This window comes from Hyalella azteca, unplaced genomic scaffold (assembly GCF_000764305.2).
Source record: "Hyalella azteca isolate HAZT.00-mixed unplaced genomic scaffold, Hazt_2.0.2 contig16063, whole genome shotgun sequence".
NCBI classification, from domain to species: Eukaryota; Metazoa; Arthropoda; class Malacostraca; order Amphipoda; family Hyalellidae; genus Hyalella; species Hyalella azteca.
Genome location: NW_025945890.1, coordinates 139412 through 153452, shown reverse-complemented (window position 1 = coordinate 153452; position 14041 = coordinate 139412). Strand labels below are relative to the sequence as shown.

Here is a 14041-nt window from a genome sequence, read left to right as displayed (position 1 = left end):
AACTGTCATATATATAGTAAGCTGGGTATCAAACCCGCAACTCAGTGCTCAAATCTTGGTACTCTGAACAGTTACTATGGGGACATCTTGTCATTACACCCAACATGAACACAACCAAATAGTTTTGATTATTGCGATATAATTCGAGGCGACATTATTGAATTCTCTGAGGAGAAAGTTCACACTTCGGTTTCTAATTCTGAATATTTATAGACAAAATACGTATTATTGAACGCTAGATAAATATTTAATGTTACAACTAATCTCACATAATATATCTTTTAATTTTGAATATTATCAGATTTAATGGAGGTTCAGATACTTCGTGACCTGCATCGGGACTGAACGGATGAAACAAAAAATAACTTATAACCATCATTCCACATTGAATATCAAAGCTAATGACTTCATACCCAGATTCATACCCAGGCCAACTATGACCCTGGCCAATTCCGTTTCTTCCATGTTCTTTCTCTTCCATTGTAATAATAAAATGTCTTGATATAAACGAAGATTTTTCTCCGGTTTAGTCACTAACCTCTGTATCTAGCATGGGACGGGTATTTGGCAAAGTTCTTAATAAAATCCTCACATTAACAACCATCATCCACTAATTTACTTGGAACAAAAATGTCCGACTCTATGAGTATATTATCTCTAATATAAAAAACTCAATGTATTGTTCGGAGTCCATCTGTATTAAAATCATATTATCTACTTATTATATGTTATATATGATAATAAAATCTAAAACATTATTACGCAATAATATTCCCTCAGTGTGTTCACTGGCGGACGAAGGTGTGGCCGCCGTAGTAGATGGCGGTCACAGCTGCAGCGTCGGCCGAGTGTACGGCGTACCGTGCATCAGCCTCCGCGGCGCGTCTGGCAAGACCGCCCACGACACCGACGCCCTCACCCTGCACATGGAACCTGACAAGAACCTAATGTCCAGAGTTAGTTATTCTTGATAATATTTTCTTTCTATGTTGCATTGTACTCATGGTTCTAGTTATTCACTGATCCAGATAACATACTATTAAAAAGTAAACTTTTATGACCTTATTTAAGTCGACGCGAATCATCCGAAAAGTATTAAAGAACTATAATTATTTTCTGTTAGTGAAAGACTATAATATAATAATGAGTATGGTAAGAGAATCACATATTGATATTGTTATGACATGGTTATTATAAACTATGATGTAAAATATTAGACCCTGTTGCCCACGCATGCAAATTCGTCCTTGGCATTGTCATGATTTCCAACACAATAACGCAAAAACATAGTCGAACAAATGAAAAGTTACTTAACGACCATGCACTTGCCCCTACTCAGGCCCTGGTAGACTTTCTTCAAGAGCTGCGGTGGTTCAGTCTCTCCGTAGTGTATGACTCCGTTGAGCATCTCACTTTAGTGGAACCTCTGCTCGGGCTCCCAGGCTTCAGAGTAAACGTTGTCAAGATGGACGCTCAGCCCAACTACGAGTAAGTAGAACAAGTATAGTCGTTCTGTAAACATATTTTCTGAAGTAAGATAAACACATAAAGTTGCTCTCTAGGCATGTTCATTTTTCAAATAACATTCCTAGTAAACTCGCAGGTTATGCTGAGTTTCTTGGGGTAGATAATTTGTTCTTTATCTCACTCAAGATTCGACTCAATATCATATGCATAGAAAACAGAGTAAAAGAATAAGCCGATGCAACTTTAAAATGGAGTTCAAATTTGTGAGCCGTACATGTCATGATTATTTTTATTTTGTGTACTTATCTCCGGCTACGTATCGAAATTCATGATCAATCGACGTATCGAAATTCAGGCCTGGACTATGTTGATATTAATATGTTGATATTTAACCGAATTTTGCGAACAGAAAAACTGAACATTTCCAACCCAAACTGCAGACAAACTCACGGCAGATTTTATCTTTATATTTTTCTTGCCATCATAACAATTGCCTATTCGTTCAATTAATAACTACAATTTTTAAAAGCATGAATTTGACGTAGACTCGATCAAACTCTCATTTGTCTGAGAAACAATTCATACCTACACTCTTTTCCGCTTTTTCGGCCTGAACCTCTTTCTGGAACACCAAATTAAGAAAAAGATTCTTTCACGGAAATATTAACATAATAATTAGATAATAACTGTCAATTGGCGCAACGAAATGGTTGACCACGTCACCACGCAGAGACGTGATGACGCAGTTGGAACAGGCGCGAAGCAGTCGCGTGCTCGTCGTACTCGAGCCGCCCCACCTGCGAGAGTTCCTCGGTGCGAGCAAGAGACCTAACGGCAAGCCCCTGGACCTTCTCGTCGCGACCGTCGTAAGTGTCGTGAAATTCGCTGAACTTATTATTAAACACTTATACGGTGATCAGAAGTTACTCGGAGTATTATTATGACGCTTGAATGTTAATTATAAACTATTTGTTAATTTTTGGCACTTCAATTGCAACTGTCAACTATTTCTTAGTGTCTGGCTACAGTGAAGCAAGCGTGGTCACTACTGTAATGAAATCGATGCTTGGTCACACAGAGCCTCAAACAGCCAAATTAAATCGATTAAATATTTTAAATAATGATTCATTGCAAATGCAAGCATGGAATGTCTGATAGAAAGCATAGGAAGCTGTCAAATATCTATTCTTAATAAAAAATAAATACAAATATTGATGAAACTCCTCGTCTTTCAAGCCTCAATTCAATTATTCTGTTTACCAGCACACTAGACTGGGTGAGCTGAAGGCCGCTGGCCGGAACATTATGGCCGTCCGACTTGGCAGCCAGCAACACGGTATGCTTGAGGTAAGAATGTGTAATTAATTAAACATACTATTTAAATTATATATAATTCACAAGCTTAACATAAACACCAGCCTGAAGTAACAGAGGAATTTGTGCTTCCATAGTCGTGTAGTACGTGTTTGTTTAGTTAAGATATTGCAGGTATAAGCTCTAATACTCTTACATTGATTAAAGGTTGAAGTGCGCGCTTCACGATAAGAAATTTCATCTGTATTTTCATATTAACGCATAAGGAATATTTCTTAATTTTATTGCAGTTTGAAATCTAAACATTGAGACTATTAGTCAATAGAATACTTGTGATGTAGTGGCTGTGGTCGGGTATTCAATTTAATACTCTGATTAATAACAATCACAAAAATGAGGAATATTCGGGCATAATTAGGAACATTTTAGTATAATAAGCGATCAAATTACCCCACTCAATGCAGCAAAATTTCGACACGAGAGGGGCTTGACTTTGGTTTTGTCATCTATTGTTTATTCGTTCATTATTTTGTCAACTATCTGTTTAACTTTTTTATCTATTGTTTTATAATCTATTGTTTGGCCATCTATTGTTTTTTCTCCAATAATTTTGTCAACTATAACTTTTTCATCTATTGTTTGGTCATCAATCATTTTCTGTCATCTATTGTTTTTTCGTCTACTCATTTGTCATTTATAACATTGTCATCTAGTGTTTTTTATTTTTCTTTATCCATTGCTTTGTCATCAATTATTACCGAATCGACACTTTTCTGAACTCTCCCGCGAATAATAAGCGCGAACAAATAATAAGTACTTTAATTCTGAACGTATCTGCTTGAAATAGGGAATATTGCGTCAAGAGAAGAATTAGTGCAGTTTTTTAGTAATTTTGTTTCTGATTAAAATGAAAATGAGTAATTTTTACCCAACTGAACCAATCATAAGGCCTTCCATTCTGAACCAATCGATTTAAAATTCGGAATATAACCAATTATTTTTCCCAATTATATAATCAATATACAAATTTATATGTATGAATTTGTTTAAAGAACATAATTGCAAAAATATTGCACAGATCGACTGTTTGCTCAGGGTGGAATAGTTTGAAAATGCGTTGTGGTTCTTGCCAGCGGTTTCTGGCAAATACGAAAAATTCCTTAGGGAAATTAGTTAAGAACAAAAGAAGCTTGAGGCATAAGCATATATAGTGTGTACATGATAATTATACACTTATACATGATGTGCACATGATAATTATACACTTATATACATCAGTGGGTACAAAGCGCATGGCAGGTATTGCCGATAAGTGTGAGGATAAGTGTCTAAAATTTACCGAATCATTGAGGTAAAACTCGGACTATGTGACTATAGTTCTATTTCTCATCGTAAAATGCTGCATAGCCCAGCAGAGTTGCCGTAGTAAACTACGGATAACAAACAAAATATCGTATCGAATATGTTACATGGGGAGCACGAGAGGAATTCATCAACAACAATCATCAACAAATTTTTCCGTCCATTTTTTTTCAGCTATTATTTCGCTGTCTTTTGTTGTGTCTTTTATTGTTCTGTTATCTATGGTTTATCATCCAATGTATTTTTTCATCTATAGGATATTCACCCATGTTTTTGTCATCTATTGTTTAATTGTGTTTTGTTTTGTCATCTATTGTTTTGGTATCAATTCTTTTATCGTCTAATTTTGTTCATCTATTGTTCTTTCATCTATTCTTTTTCATATATTGTTTTGTCATCTATAGTTCTTTCGTCTATTGTTTTCCTAATGTTATTCCTGGGCAGGCTGAGGAGGCTCTCACCCTTGACGCTTCGGCGGTGCTGAAGGCAGCGCTCCACCACCACCAGAGGAGCGGCGCTCCGCCCCTCAGGACTGAGTCTGGCCTTTGCTTGTCACGCAGCCACTGGCGGCAAGGCCCTCAGTTCTTCCAGGCTCTCGCGCAGGTTTGTAACCGTCAAGAGTTTGTTCCCGTAGACTGACATTACGATCATCAGGTCTGATATATTATAAGACAGACAGCACAATGATACAGAGTTTGTCGCCGTCGCGGTGATTTGCCGTTTTTCTGACATTCCAGGAGTGTTATAGATAAGTAAAGGTTAGTGTTGTCAGATATGATTAGGCCATGTTGGTGCCCCACCAATTCTTAACCACCCGGCCACCTTGCCCATTGCGACCAGTACATTCACAGCTAGTCGCTTGCTTCGAACATGCAATTTGCTGCTCTAATTTTGCTGATTTTTACTTTAGCTAATAACTTACGATTGGTTGAACTGTTTACTCTATCACCGAGTCCGATAATTTGCCTACAGGAATATTCTACTTTAGTTGTTCGATGTCTTATTGAAAATTCAAATCACGAAAACAAATATCTTAACTATTTCATTGGGGCTGAATGAGTATCGTGAAATATTTGGACTTTTTAAACTGGTGAAGATTACTTAACATTCCGATGCGATTATCGTTTCGTATACGAAATTATTGATTCATTATTAATGTACAGTATAGTTTTTATAGAGTACAGTTTTTGTAGAGTACAGATTTTGTAGAGTATAGTTTTTGCAAACCGCTTGAGTATAGTTTTGCAAAAGACAGACGAGAAACTACCGATTTCAATCAACAATTAAAATACCCTCATACTGATGAGTGAAACCTTGCATTAAACTTTTTGCCCTTTGTGGGTCATCCTGACCCAGTTTGTCCCGACAAAAGGGAGTATCAGTGCTACGTCTGCTCACTGTTAGTGTTGTAGCGAAAAGTATGTTACTATTTAGGCATTGTTGCCCATTTTTTCTCAGTGATGCATTTGAAATCAATCAAAATTTATTGTAAATTATTTACGAGTAAATATACAGACAAAGCTGGAGGGAGCGTCGGGCCCTGTAGAGTTCAACGATCAGGGCAACCGCGTGGACTTCGAGCTTTCGATTGTGAACTTTTATGAGGGCATCACTTCTGAGATTGTGAGGTGAGTCATGTTATTAGTGAGGTGAGTCATGTTATTGATGAGGTGAGTCATGTTATTAGTGAGGTTAGTCATGTTACTGAAGCGGAAGATTATGATATTGATGAGATGTTTCATGTTATTGAAGAGGTTACTCAAGGGGTTACTCAATATATAAACTTGTCTGTATGGTTGTTGGCCCAGGTGGCAAGCGGGCTCTGGGGTGCCGGCAAACGGCAGAGTGCGACGTGACATACGACAGCTCTCAGGGGGCCGCAAGCCAACGCTCAGAGTGGCTGCTGTTCTGGTGAGCGGAAGAACATGGAAACTTTTATTGACCTTGTAAACTAAAATTGTTCAGGGACACAAATGCAAAATCATTACCCTCTCATTTTTTAGCCCTTACTATGATCTTGTCAATGGCCTGAAATTGCCACTGGACCTAGTACCACCACACATCAAACCCAGCAATCGAAATCTATTCATCGCTGTCAACAATCAATCTCTAACCAAAAACCGATCTTTAACCAAAAAACGATCTCTACCAACAACCGATCTCTAACCAAAAACCGATCTTTAACCAAAAACCGATCTTTAACCAACAAGCAATCTCTAGCCTATAATCGATCTCGAATCAGCAGCCGGTCTTCAACCAACTACGATATTGCGTAGATACAAACAACCTCCAAGCATGAAAGTTGAATCACCATTGCAATGGACCAACGAACACTATTATTATTTTCAAAAATATGCATGTTTGGAAAATTAGGTCTCTGTCATCAATGATATATCGAATACCTGAATACAGTTAACTTGACTTTTCAAAATGTTCCTCCAATTCCACTGAGAACTTAAAAATGTTCATAAAGTGTTTTTTATTTATTCTAAAAAATATTTCATCGAAGTTTCAGCTAGATTCCAATTTGAAGTTAATGCTTCAGCTGTCAAACTTCTCCCATCCACATTCGAAATTAATGATATAAATCCAAGTATTCTAGTGATAGGATTGAATTAAATTTCTCAGTATCCATGCTGTACATCTGTTTTAAGCTATTGTTTTTCCGTCAATTAATTTTTCATTTATAGATTATGATCTATTGTTTTTTCGTCACTTGTGTTACCGTCTATGGTTATTTCCTGATATTCTTAAATCTCGTACCTTCAGACAAAGACCTTAGCACTTGTCAGTTTAGTTCATCCAGCATACATTCAATTAAGAAAATCTCTCCTTATTCGCCTATTTCCCCAACACTGTAAGTGACCTAATGCCACAAGTATATTGTAAAAGCTTTATGGCATTTTGTTATAGGTTTTTATAACAATTTATTTTGCGTCGATTTTTAATTTTTCATCTGTTTCTTCCAGGTTTACTACATTAACAGAAACCAAAGTTCCATGCGTTTCTTTCTTGGAACGACTGTCACAGACAGGTTTTGTTATCTTATGTTCTTCCAGCTATTTTTCGGTCATCTACTCTTTGTCTTCTATTATTTTACAATCTGTTATTTTACCATCTATAATCTTACCAGCTATTATTTTAGCTTTTATTGTTTTGTCATCTATGATTTTTCATCTGTTGTTTTTTCTCTAACCAAATATTTTGGCACTCACTTCCCCCAGTCGACGCCCTACGTCGTGCTGAAAGAACTCGGAGGGAACGACACGGAAGAATTGTTCGGAAACGACCGCTACGAAGGCTTCAGTGTTGACCTCATGGACGAAATAGCTAAAGAAGTTGGCTTTAATTACATCCTGGACATCAACGACGAGGGATTGTATGGCAGCAAGGATCCACAGACCGGGGAATATAACGGCATAATCGGCGATCTGGCAGCGCAGGTGGACTTTATCACAGAGAAACTCTTGGACGTTCTATAATTTTATGGAATAATTTTTAACCTAAAAAAGTATTGACATTTATTTCTGAAGGACTGGTTCATGGAAAATCAGCTGCCATAATTTTCAATCAAGCTAAAAATATCATCCCTCCTTAAGTTGGTCAGCTTATATTGAGCTTATAATTGCTTTCTCTAATCATCATCAGTAAAATAATAGCATAGCATAACATAGTGATGTCGGCGCAGAAGAGTAGGCCTAATGTGGCCTGTCGCCGATTCTTACTTTTCGTGCCTTGTTCACAGAAGATCTAAAATCGTGTCATTTGACCGGATCTTTTCAAGACTGACGATAGTTTGAAGTAGCTACTAGACTTCCACCGGTTTCGACATGGTGCTAGGCATTTCAAGTCTGAACATATATTTATTCATAGCTTTATCTTGTCTGTTCTTGAACGCGTTTATACTCGGAGCGTCAACCCTGTAATCGGGGAATTTTGAGTGATGCACAAAGAAAACCATGAGGAAAATAATGAAATTAGATTTAAAGTGTCTAGACAAATTTTTTCAAAATTAATGATAATGATCTGCGGCACATTCTACTATGATCACTATTTACACTCAAATCTCCTTAGAAACACTACACTATTCCTACCATTTATTATTATAGTCAACGGACAAATTTAGGCCGCCAACTGACTGCAGCAACACTTATATTACACAATTATTCAAGTTGAATTACAGTTCGATTTCAGTTTCACCGCAGTTATATTATGGTTTTACAATAGTTTCGTTGCACTACATTTACAACTTATGACCAAAGTAATATCGATGACCAAAGTAATAACTTTAACCGAAAGTCTTCACATTGCAGCGCGTGGATGCTGCCATCGGAGACCTCACGATCAGTGAGAGTCGGGAGTCTGTCGTGGATTTTACTGATCCCTGGTACAGCTTTGGTACGTCGTATCTCAATATAATCATACATGACAACGCATATATCTCAATAGAATTTCTGTGTATTAATTTTGGTTTTAAAGTATCAAACTTGAAAGCTAAGGTTTCGAAGAATCTGTAACAGTAACATTTTGAATCGATTTCGTCCACGGAGAAGTTTCTCACCACGAACGTTAAAAATACATTAAAATAACATTTACTATCTCCCAATTTGTGTCACTATTAATGATCTGGTATTCGAGATTTTGGAGGATGTTTTTATAGACTTTTAGTGATAACAGTACGATTTATATTGAATTACATCTTTGAATTGCCTTTTTTCTGGAACGTAACCTAGCATATTTGTGTTAACTTCACACATATAATGGAAATTAAAGTGCTCGAAAACTCCCTTGTGCAGCGCATCGTAATAGCTTATCAATTAATTCTGTTAATATTTAACCCCCTAATCTGTTATATAAATTAGTAATATTTATCATCATGTAATATATATCAATATGCCATTATTTAATCAAATAATGGTATTATTTGATAATCAAATAATGGCATATTGGATTAAGTATGCCATATAATGGCATATTTAATCAAATAATGGCAATATCAATTTGCCATTATTTAATTTCGAATATGTTCTGAAGGCATCGGCTTGATGGTTTACCACACCGGGCCGAAGTCGAGCGGACCGATCTTCGGTTTCCTGAACGTCTTCGAGTCCAGCCTCTGGTGGGTCCTTCTAGCGGCCACGCTCGGCACGGCCGTTGTTCTCTTCCTGCTGTCGAGGTGACAACCGTGGGTACAACAGTGGTATAACAGTGGGTACAACAGTGGTATAACAGTGGGTACAACAGTGGGTACAACAGTGGTATAACAGTGGGTACAACAGTGGGTACAACAGTGGGTACAACAGTGGGTACAACAGTGAGTACAACAGNTGGGTACAATAGTGGGTACAACAGTGGGTACAACAGTGGGTACAATAGTGGGTACAACAGTGGGTACAACAGTGGGTACAATAGTGGGTACAACAGTGGGTACAACAGTGGGTACAATAGTGGGTACAACAGTGGGTACAACAGTGGGTACAATAGTGGGTACAACAGTGGGTACAACTGTGGGTACAATAGTGGGTACGACAGTGGATACAAAAGTGGGTAGGTGGAGTAGGACAAGCTGGAGTGGGTACAACCGGGGGAATAACATGAATGTAAAAGTAGCTGGAGTAGGACCAGCTTCGCAAAGAAAATATATATTTTTTTATTTTTAAGGAAAACACAAAAACTATAATGAGAGAAACGTCTAGTAGCCTTGTACCAATACCCGTAGTTCGAAAATAGGCTCAGCAATGAAATTGTCATGAACGAATGAGGTGAATATTTATCCTTTGTTCGTTGAATCATGAACACTGATAAAAAAATTGGTCTGACTTGCATCCAACTTGACCTCACGCTAGAAGAAATGTGTAAGCTACTGTCTAAATTGCGATGCACTTTTACCCTTATGTGGGTCATCCTGACCCAGTTTTGCTTAACAGAAAGGCTTATCAGTGCTACGCCCTTGCTACGCTCGTGCTGTGGGGAAGAACCTATGTTATTATTTGGACAACATGAACCATTCATTCTCATGATTGCAGACTGAGTCCATACGAGCGTGTGGGCGCCATGGACCAAGAGCCGCAGGTCTGGACACCCTTCACCCTCTGCTACTCCACCTGGTTTGCCCTGGGCACGCTCTTCCGACAGTTCATTTACTTCCAGCCGAGGTAGGTTAGAATTAGATGAACTTATAAATTCTACTAATACAGATTTTATAGTGGAAGACTGGAGGAAAAATTGCATATCAGACAGTTCATAAACTTCCAGCCGAGGTAGGTTGAAATTAAATGAACTTATAAATTCTACTAATACAGCTTTTCTGGAGGAAGACTGGTGGAAAAGTTGCATATCAGACAGTTCATAAACTTCCAGCCGAGTTAGGTTGGAATATGATGAACTTATAATATATATACCAATCCTGCTTTTCTGGAGGGAGGCTGGAAGAGAAGAAGCATGTCCGACAGTTCATTTACTTCCAAAAGAGGACATTCAAATTCTACTATTCCAAGGTTTTTGGTGGGGGACTAGAGGAGAAGGAGCTGCATTGTATTTATTTTTGGTTGTTGTTGTGGTTTTTGTTAATATCTTATTTTGTTAAAGATTTTTTTTCAGTAAATATTTATTTATTATGAGCGAAACGCCAGCTGCAATAATGCATTTTGCTAAACAAGATTCAGATTATCAAACTGAACGGACATAGCTAGTTCTCTAACATTTTTCTTACTATCGATTTAGGATGAACCAATTTCATAATTTTCCTTTATTCTGAATAATTTCGTCCTTTTTGCGCTCTCGAAAAAACTTTTGCTTTTCCGAGAACTACTTTTGTGCACCCAACATTAACCTTAACGCCTCTGACAAAAACTTTTTCACACCTGACAACTTCTGGTCAAACGGAAACAACTTTGGCACACCTGACGATAATTTTCGGAAAAACAACAACAAATTTTACGCGCCTGACAACAACTTCTGGGCAACCAAAAATAATTTTGGCTCACCTGCTAATAATTTTTGCAAATTTTACGTGCCTGACAACCGTTTTAACCAGAGAAGCTGGTGAAATTTTTTGTTGAAAAACATGTATTTCCTCCCCGATCGCAGAGCACCATCGACACGTTTAGTAACCCTGGCGTGGTGGCTGCTGGTTATCATTGTGGCCGCGCACTACGTCGCTAACCTCGCCTCGTTCTTCACGCTGCGGGGCCTCCGCTCCCTCGGAACCATCAAGTCTGTGTACGATCTGCCTGATCAGAACCAGATCACCTACAACGCCCTACACGGGGGATCCACGTGGGCCTTCTTCAGGTGAGATCATCGCACATATTTTTGCGAGGTTGAAGCTATGGGAAATATGATAACGCTGATTCACTGGAAATTATTTATCAGAAAATTAGAATAAATTAGCCCAAAAATGGAAACGGCTTAGTTGACGGAGGCTATTGAATAATTTTAAATTATGCGATGACGAAGAAAAAATATAACGGCACAACTTGGAACTATTAATTTAGTGCATGTGAATTCAGCACGCTTGAAACGTTGGAATCTAATAAAAAATTGAATCTAATTAAAGAAAAATTTAGTAAAATTATTATAGTTGTACTAAGCATTTGGCGTAGCATACGTTTTCATTCCTAAACGTTGAAAATTCTTGCTTTTGGGCCTCGTATCTTACAGTAAAAAACACAACTTTTTCAACAGTGGAATAGCTAGGTATTGTTTTTAAACCTTCATAATCGAAGGAAAATCCTGACATGTTTTTTAATCGTCTTTCTTTATGAACATGCTTAAAGTTAGATACAACAATAGAGATGACTCGAAAGCTTTTTAGCGCATTTTCTTATTTATGGAAAAAATGCCTATTGTGCTAGCCATGTCCGTCTGTCAGTCCGTGACCTCAAGTTTTCGCCGACGAGAAAATGCGCTCTCTGTCACTCACTGCAGTGAGTACTGAGTTATATTTTTTTATTCCTTTTGAGACTGCATAACTTTGCTATCTTGTAATCTTACCGAGTTCATTTACGGTTGTACCTACGAAATCAGGATAAATTGTACGTTCACTGCTCGAATGTCACGCTCTCAGAGACGCCAAGTCGGAGAGCCTACAGCGCGTGTACTCCGCCATGTACAACCGAGCGTCGGAGCAGCGGATCAAGAGCTCAGCTCAGGGGGTGGAGGAAGTCCTGGAAGCTCAGGGATCCTTTGGCTTCCTGATGGAGGAGCCAACGCTCGAGTACGTGACAGAACGCAACTGCGAACTCAAACAACTCGGAGGAACTGTCGGGTCTCGGGACTACGCCATTGCTCTGCAGCAAGGTTAGTTGTGGCACTCCATAGTGGCCTGGGACTGCTACGTCTGAAATACATAACTAAGGATACTCAAGATGTAAAATATATTAATGCTTGCACCATGTTATCGCACTGCAGCAATGTTTAATGCTACACTGGCTAGTCTAAGTGCAGTGCAGTGTATCTAAGTGCAGTGCAGTGCATCTAAGTGCAGTGCAGTCTCCCCATTCCAGAAAGACTTGAAGCTAAATTCTCTAGGAATCTTTCATGAGATTTTCAAAATTATTTCTAGAAATGTGCACAAGTTAACTTATCATAGGTTTTAAGCTTCAGAACCCAAATATTGTCCACAGACTCGCCGTACCTCGACTACTTCAACGACGCGCTGTACTCCATCCGCGAGTCAGGACAGCTGCAGGCCCTGCGCGACATCTGGTGGCGGGAGAAGCGGGGCGGCGGCCAGTGCGAGGTGAGAGGTGTGGATAGCTAGAGGTCAACATAGCCCAAGTCTACAGTGCGATTCATATACCTTCCCGAGCGTAATGCAGCCGGGCATCTTCACGGCTTTTGACACAAAGTGCCCACCACAACAGCGCAGTTCAGTCACAGGCCGAAGCGCATACAGGCCGGAGCACAACTGGCCGGAGCGCAGCAGGCCCTACCGCAACAGCTACTCTTAACGTAACTTAACCTAACCTAACCTAACCTGCGCCGCCTGATGCGGTAGGGCCTGTTGCGCTCCGGCCAGTTGTGCTCCGGCACTGTGGAGCAGTGGCTGTGTTGTGCAAAGCGGGTTTACTGTTAGCCGGAGTTACCCAAAGCTCATTGATCTGAGGCTATGTGTAGCTATTGCATGCTGATGGTTGGCGTTGGGCCCAGGGCCTGTTTACGAGTCAATTTTGTTACCCACGGCTGCGCTCCCGGTGAGAGAGCTTATATAGAGCGCCGTGAATGTCAACATTTACAGAGACTTGTATTCAAATAAAAGATTATTTCATTGATTGTTTTTGATCGTTGATATCAGCACTCACATTAAGTTGTAAATGAAGATAGGATTTTTTATATGATATAAATGATAAATAATGAGTCCTAATAAATGCGATCACCTACGTATAAAATTAATTAATATTTTTTTCCAGCTCGGCAGTAAAATGATAACGATCAAACGGAGTGAAAATTAAGTTAAATTAGTCGAAGTATGTTATAATTCTGCAGTGTAAAATTTTCTCATATTCAAATAAAACCTCCAACATAGAACCTAAAATAGAACCTTAAACCTCCCAGATTTGTCTCGTTTCTACTTGTCCATCTGATGCGTACTTCAGGCAGAGCTACGCCTAAAATCTGACTTATTGCGTACATCTTAGAAGACTAACCATATGAAATTCCCCTAAGTCTATTTAAAAGTAGGTATGGATTAATTCAACAGTCTATAAACACCAACTCCAAAAGCCGCTACTGTCAGAGATGTGACTTGAACACACCGCAAAATGCACTTATGATGCATATTTATTGAAACTTGTGTATCTTGTGACAAGTCGTAAATTTATTTACATTTTCCAATTGATGAAATGAATCATTTACTTATGTAAAATTATTTTATGATTTAATTACCTAATATTTC

At 38.6% G+C, this 14041-nt stretch overlaps 1 protein-coding gene across 2 annotated transcripts in view; it reads left to right on the top strand.

Moving 5' to 3' along the window:
• The window catches only part of LOC108681366 (glutamate receptor U1-like), a 30584-nt gene that overhangs the window by 14846 nt on the left and 1697 nt on the right, over positions 1-14041 (top strand). For both annotated transcript variants that reach the window (XM_018170383.2, XM_018170384.2), the window contains exons 3-16: positions 781-956; positions 1340-1488; positions 2198-2333; positions 2731-2814; positions 4588-4746; positions 5659-5771; positions 5952-6054; positions 7368-7586; positions 8457-8541; positions 9178-9319; positions 10170-10298; positions 11233-11436; positions 12212-12444; positions 12771-12886. In XM_018170383.2, coding sequence (XP_018025872.1) covers positions 781-956; positions 1340-1488; positions 2198-2333; positions 2731-2814; positions 4588-4746; positions 5659-5771; positions 5952-6054; positions 7368-7586; positions 8457-8541; positions 9178-9319; positions 10170-10298; positions 11233-11436; positions 12212-12444; positions 12771-12886 — 2048 coding nt within the window. The remainder of the gene's footprint in view (positions 1-780; positions 957-1339; positions 1489-2197; positions 2334-2730; positions 2815-4587; positions 4747-5658; positions 5772-5951; positions 6055-7367; positions 7587-8456; positions 8542-9177; positions 9320-10169; positions 10299-11232; positions 11437-12211; positions 12445-12770; positions 12887-14041) is intronic.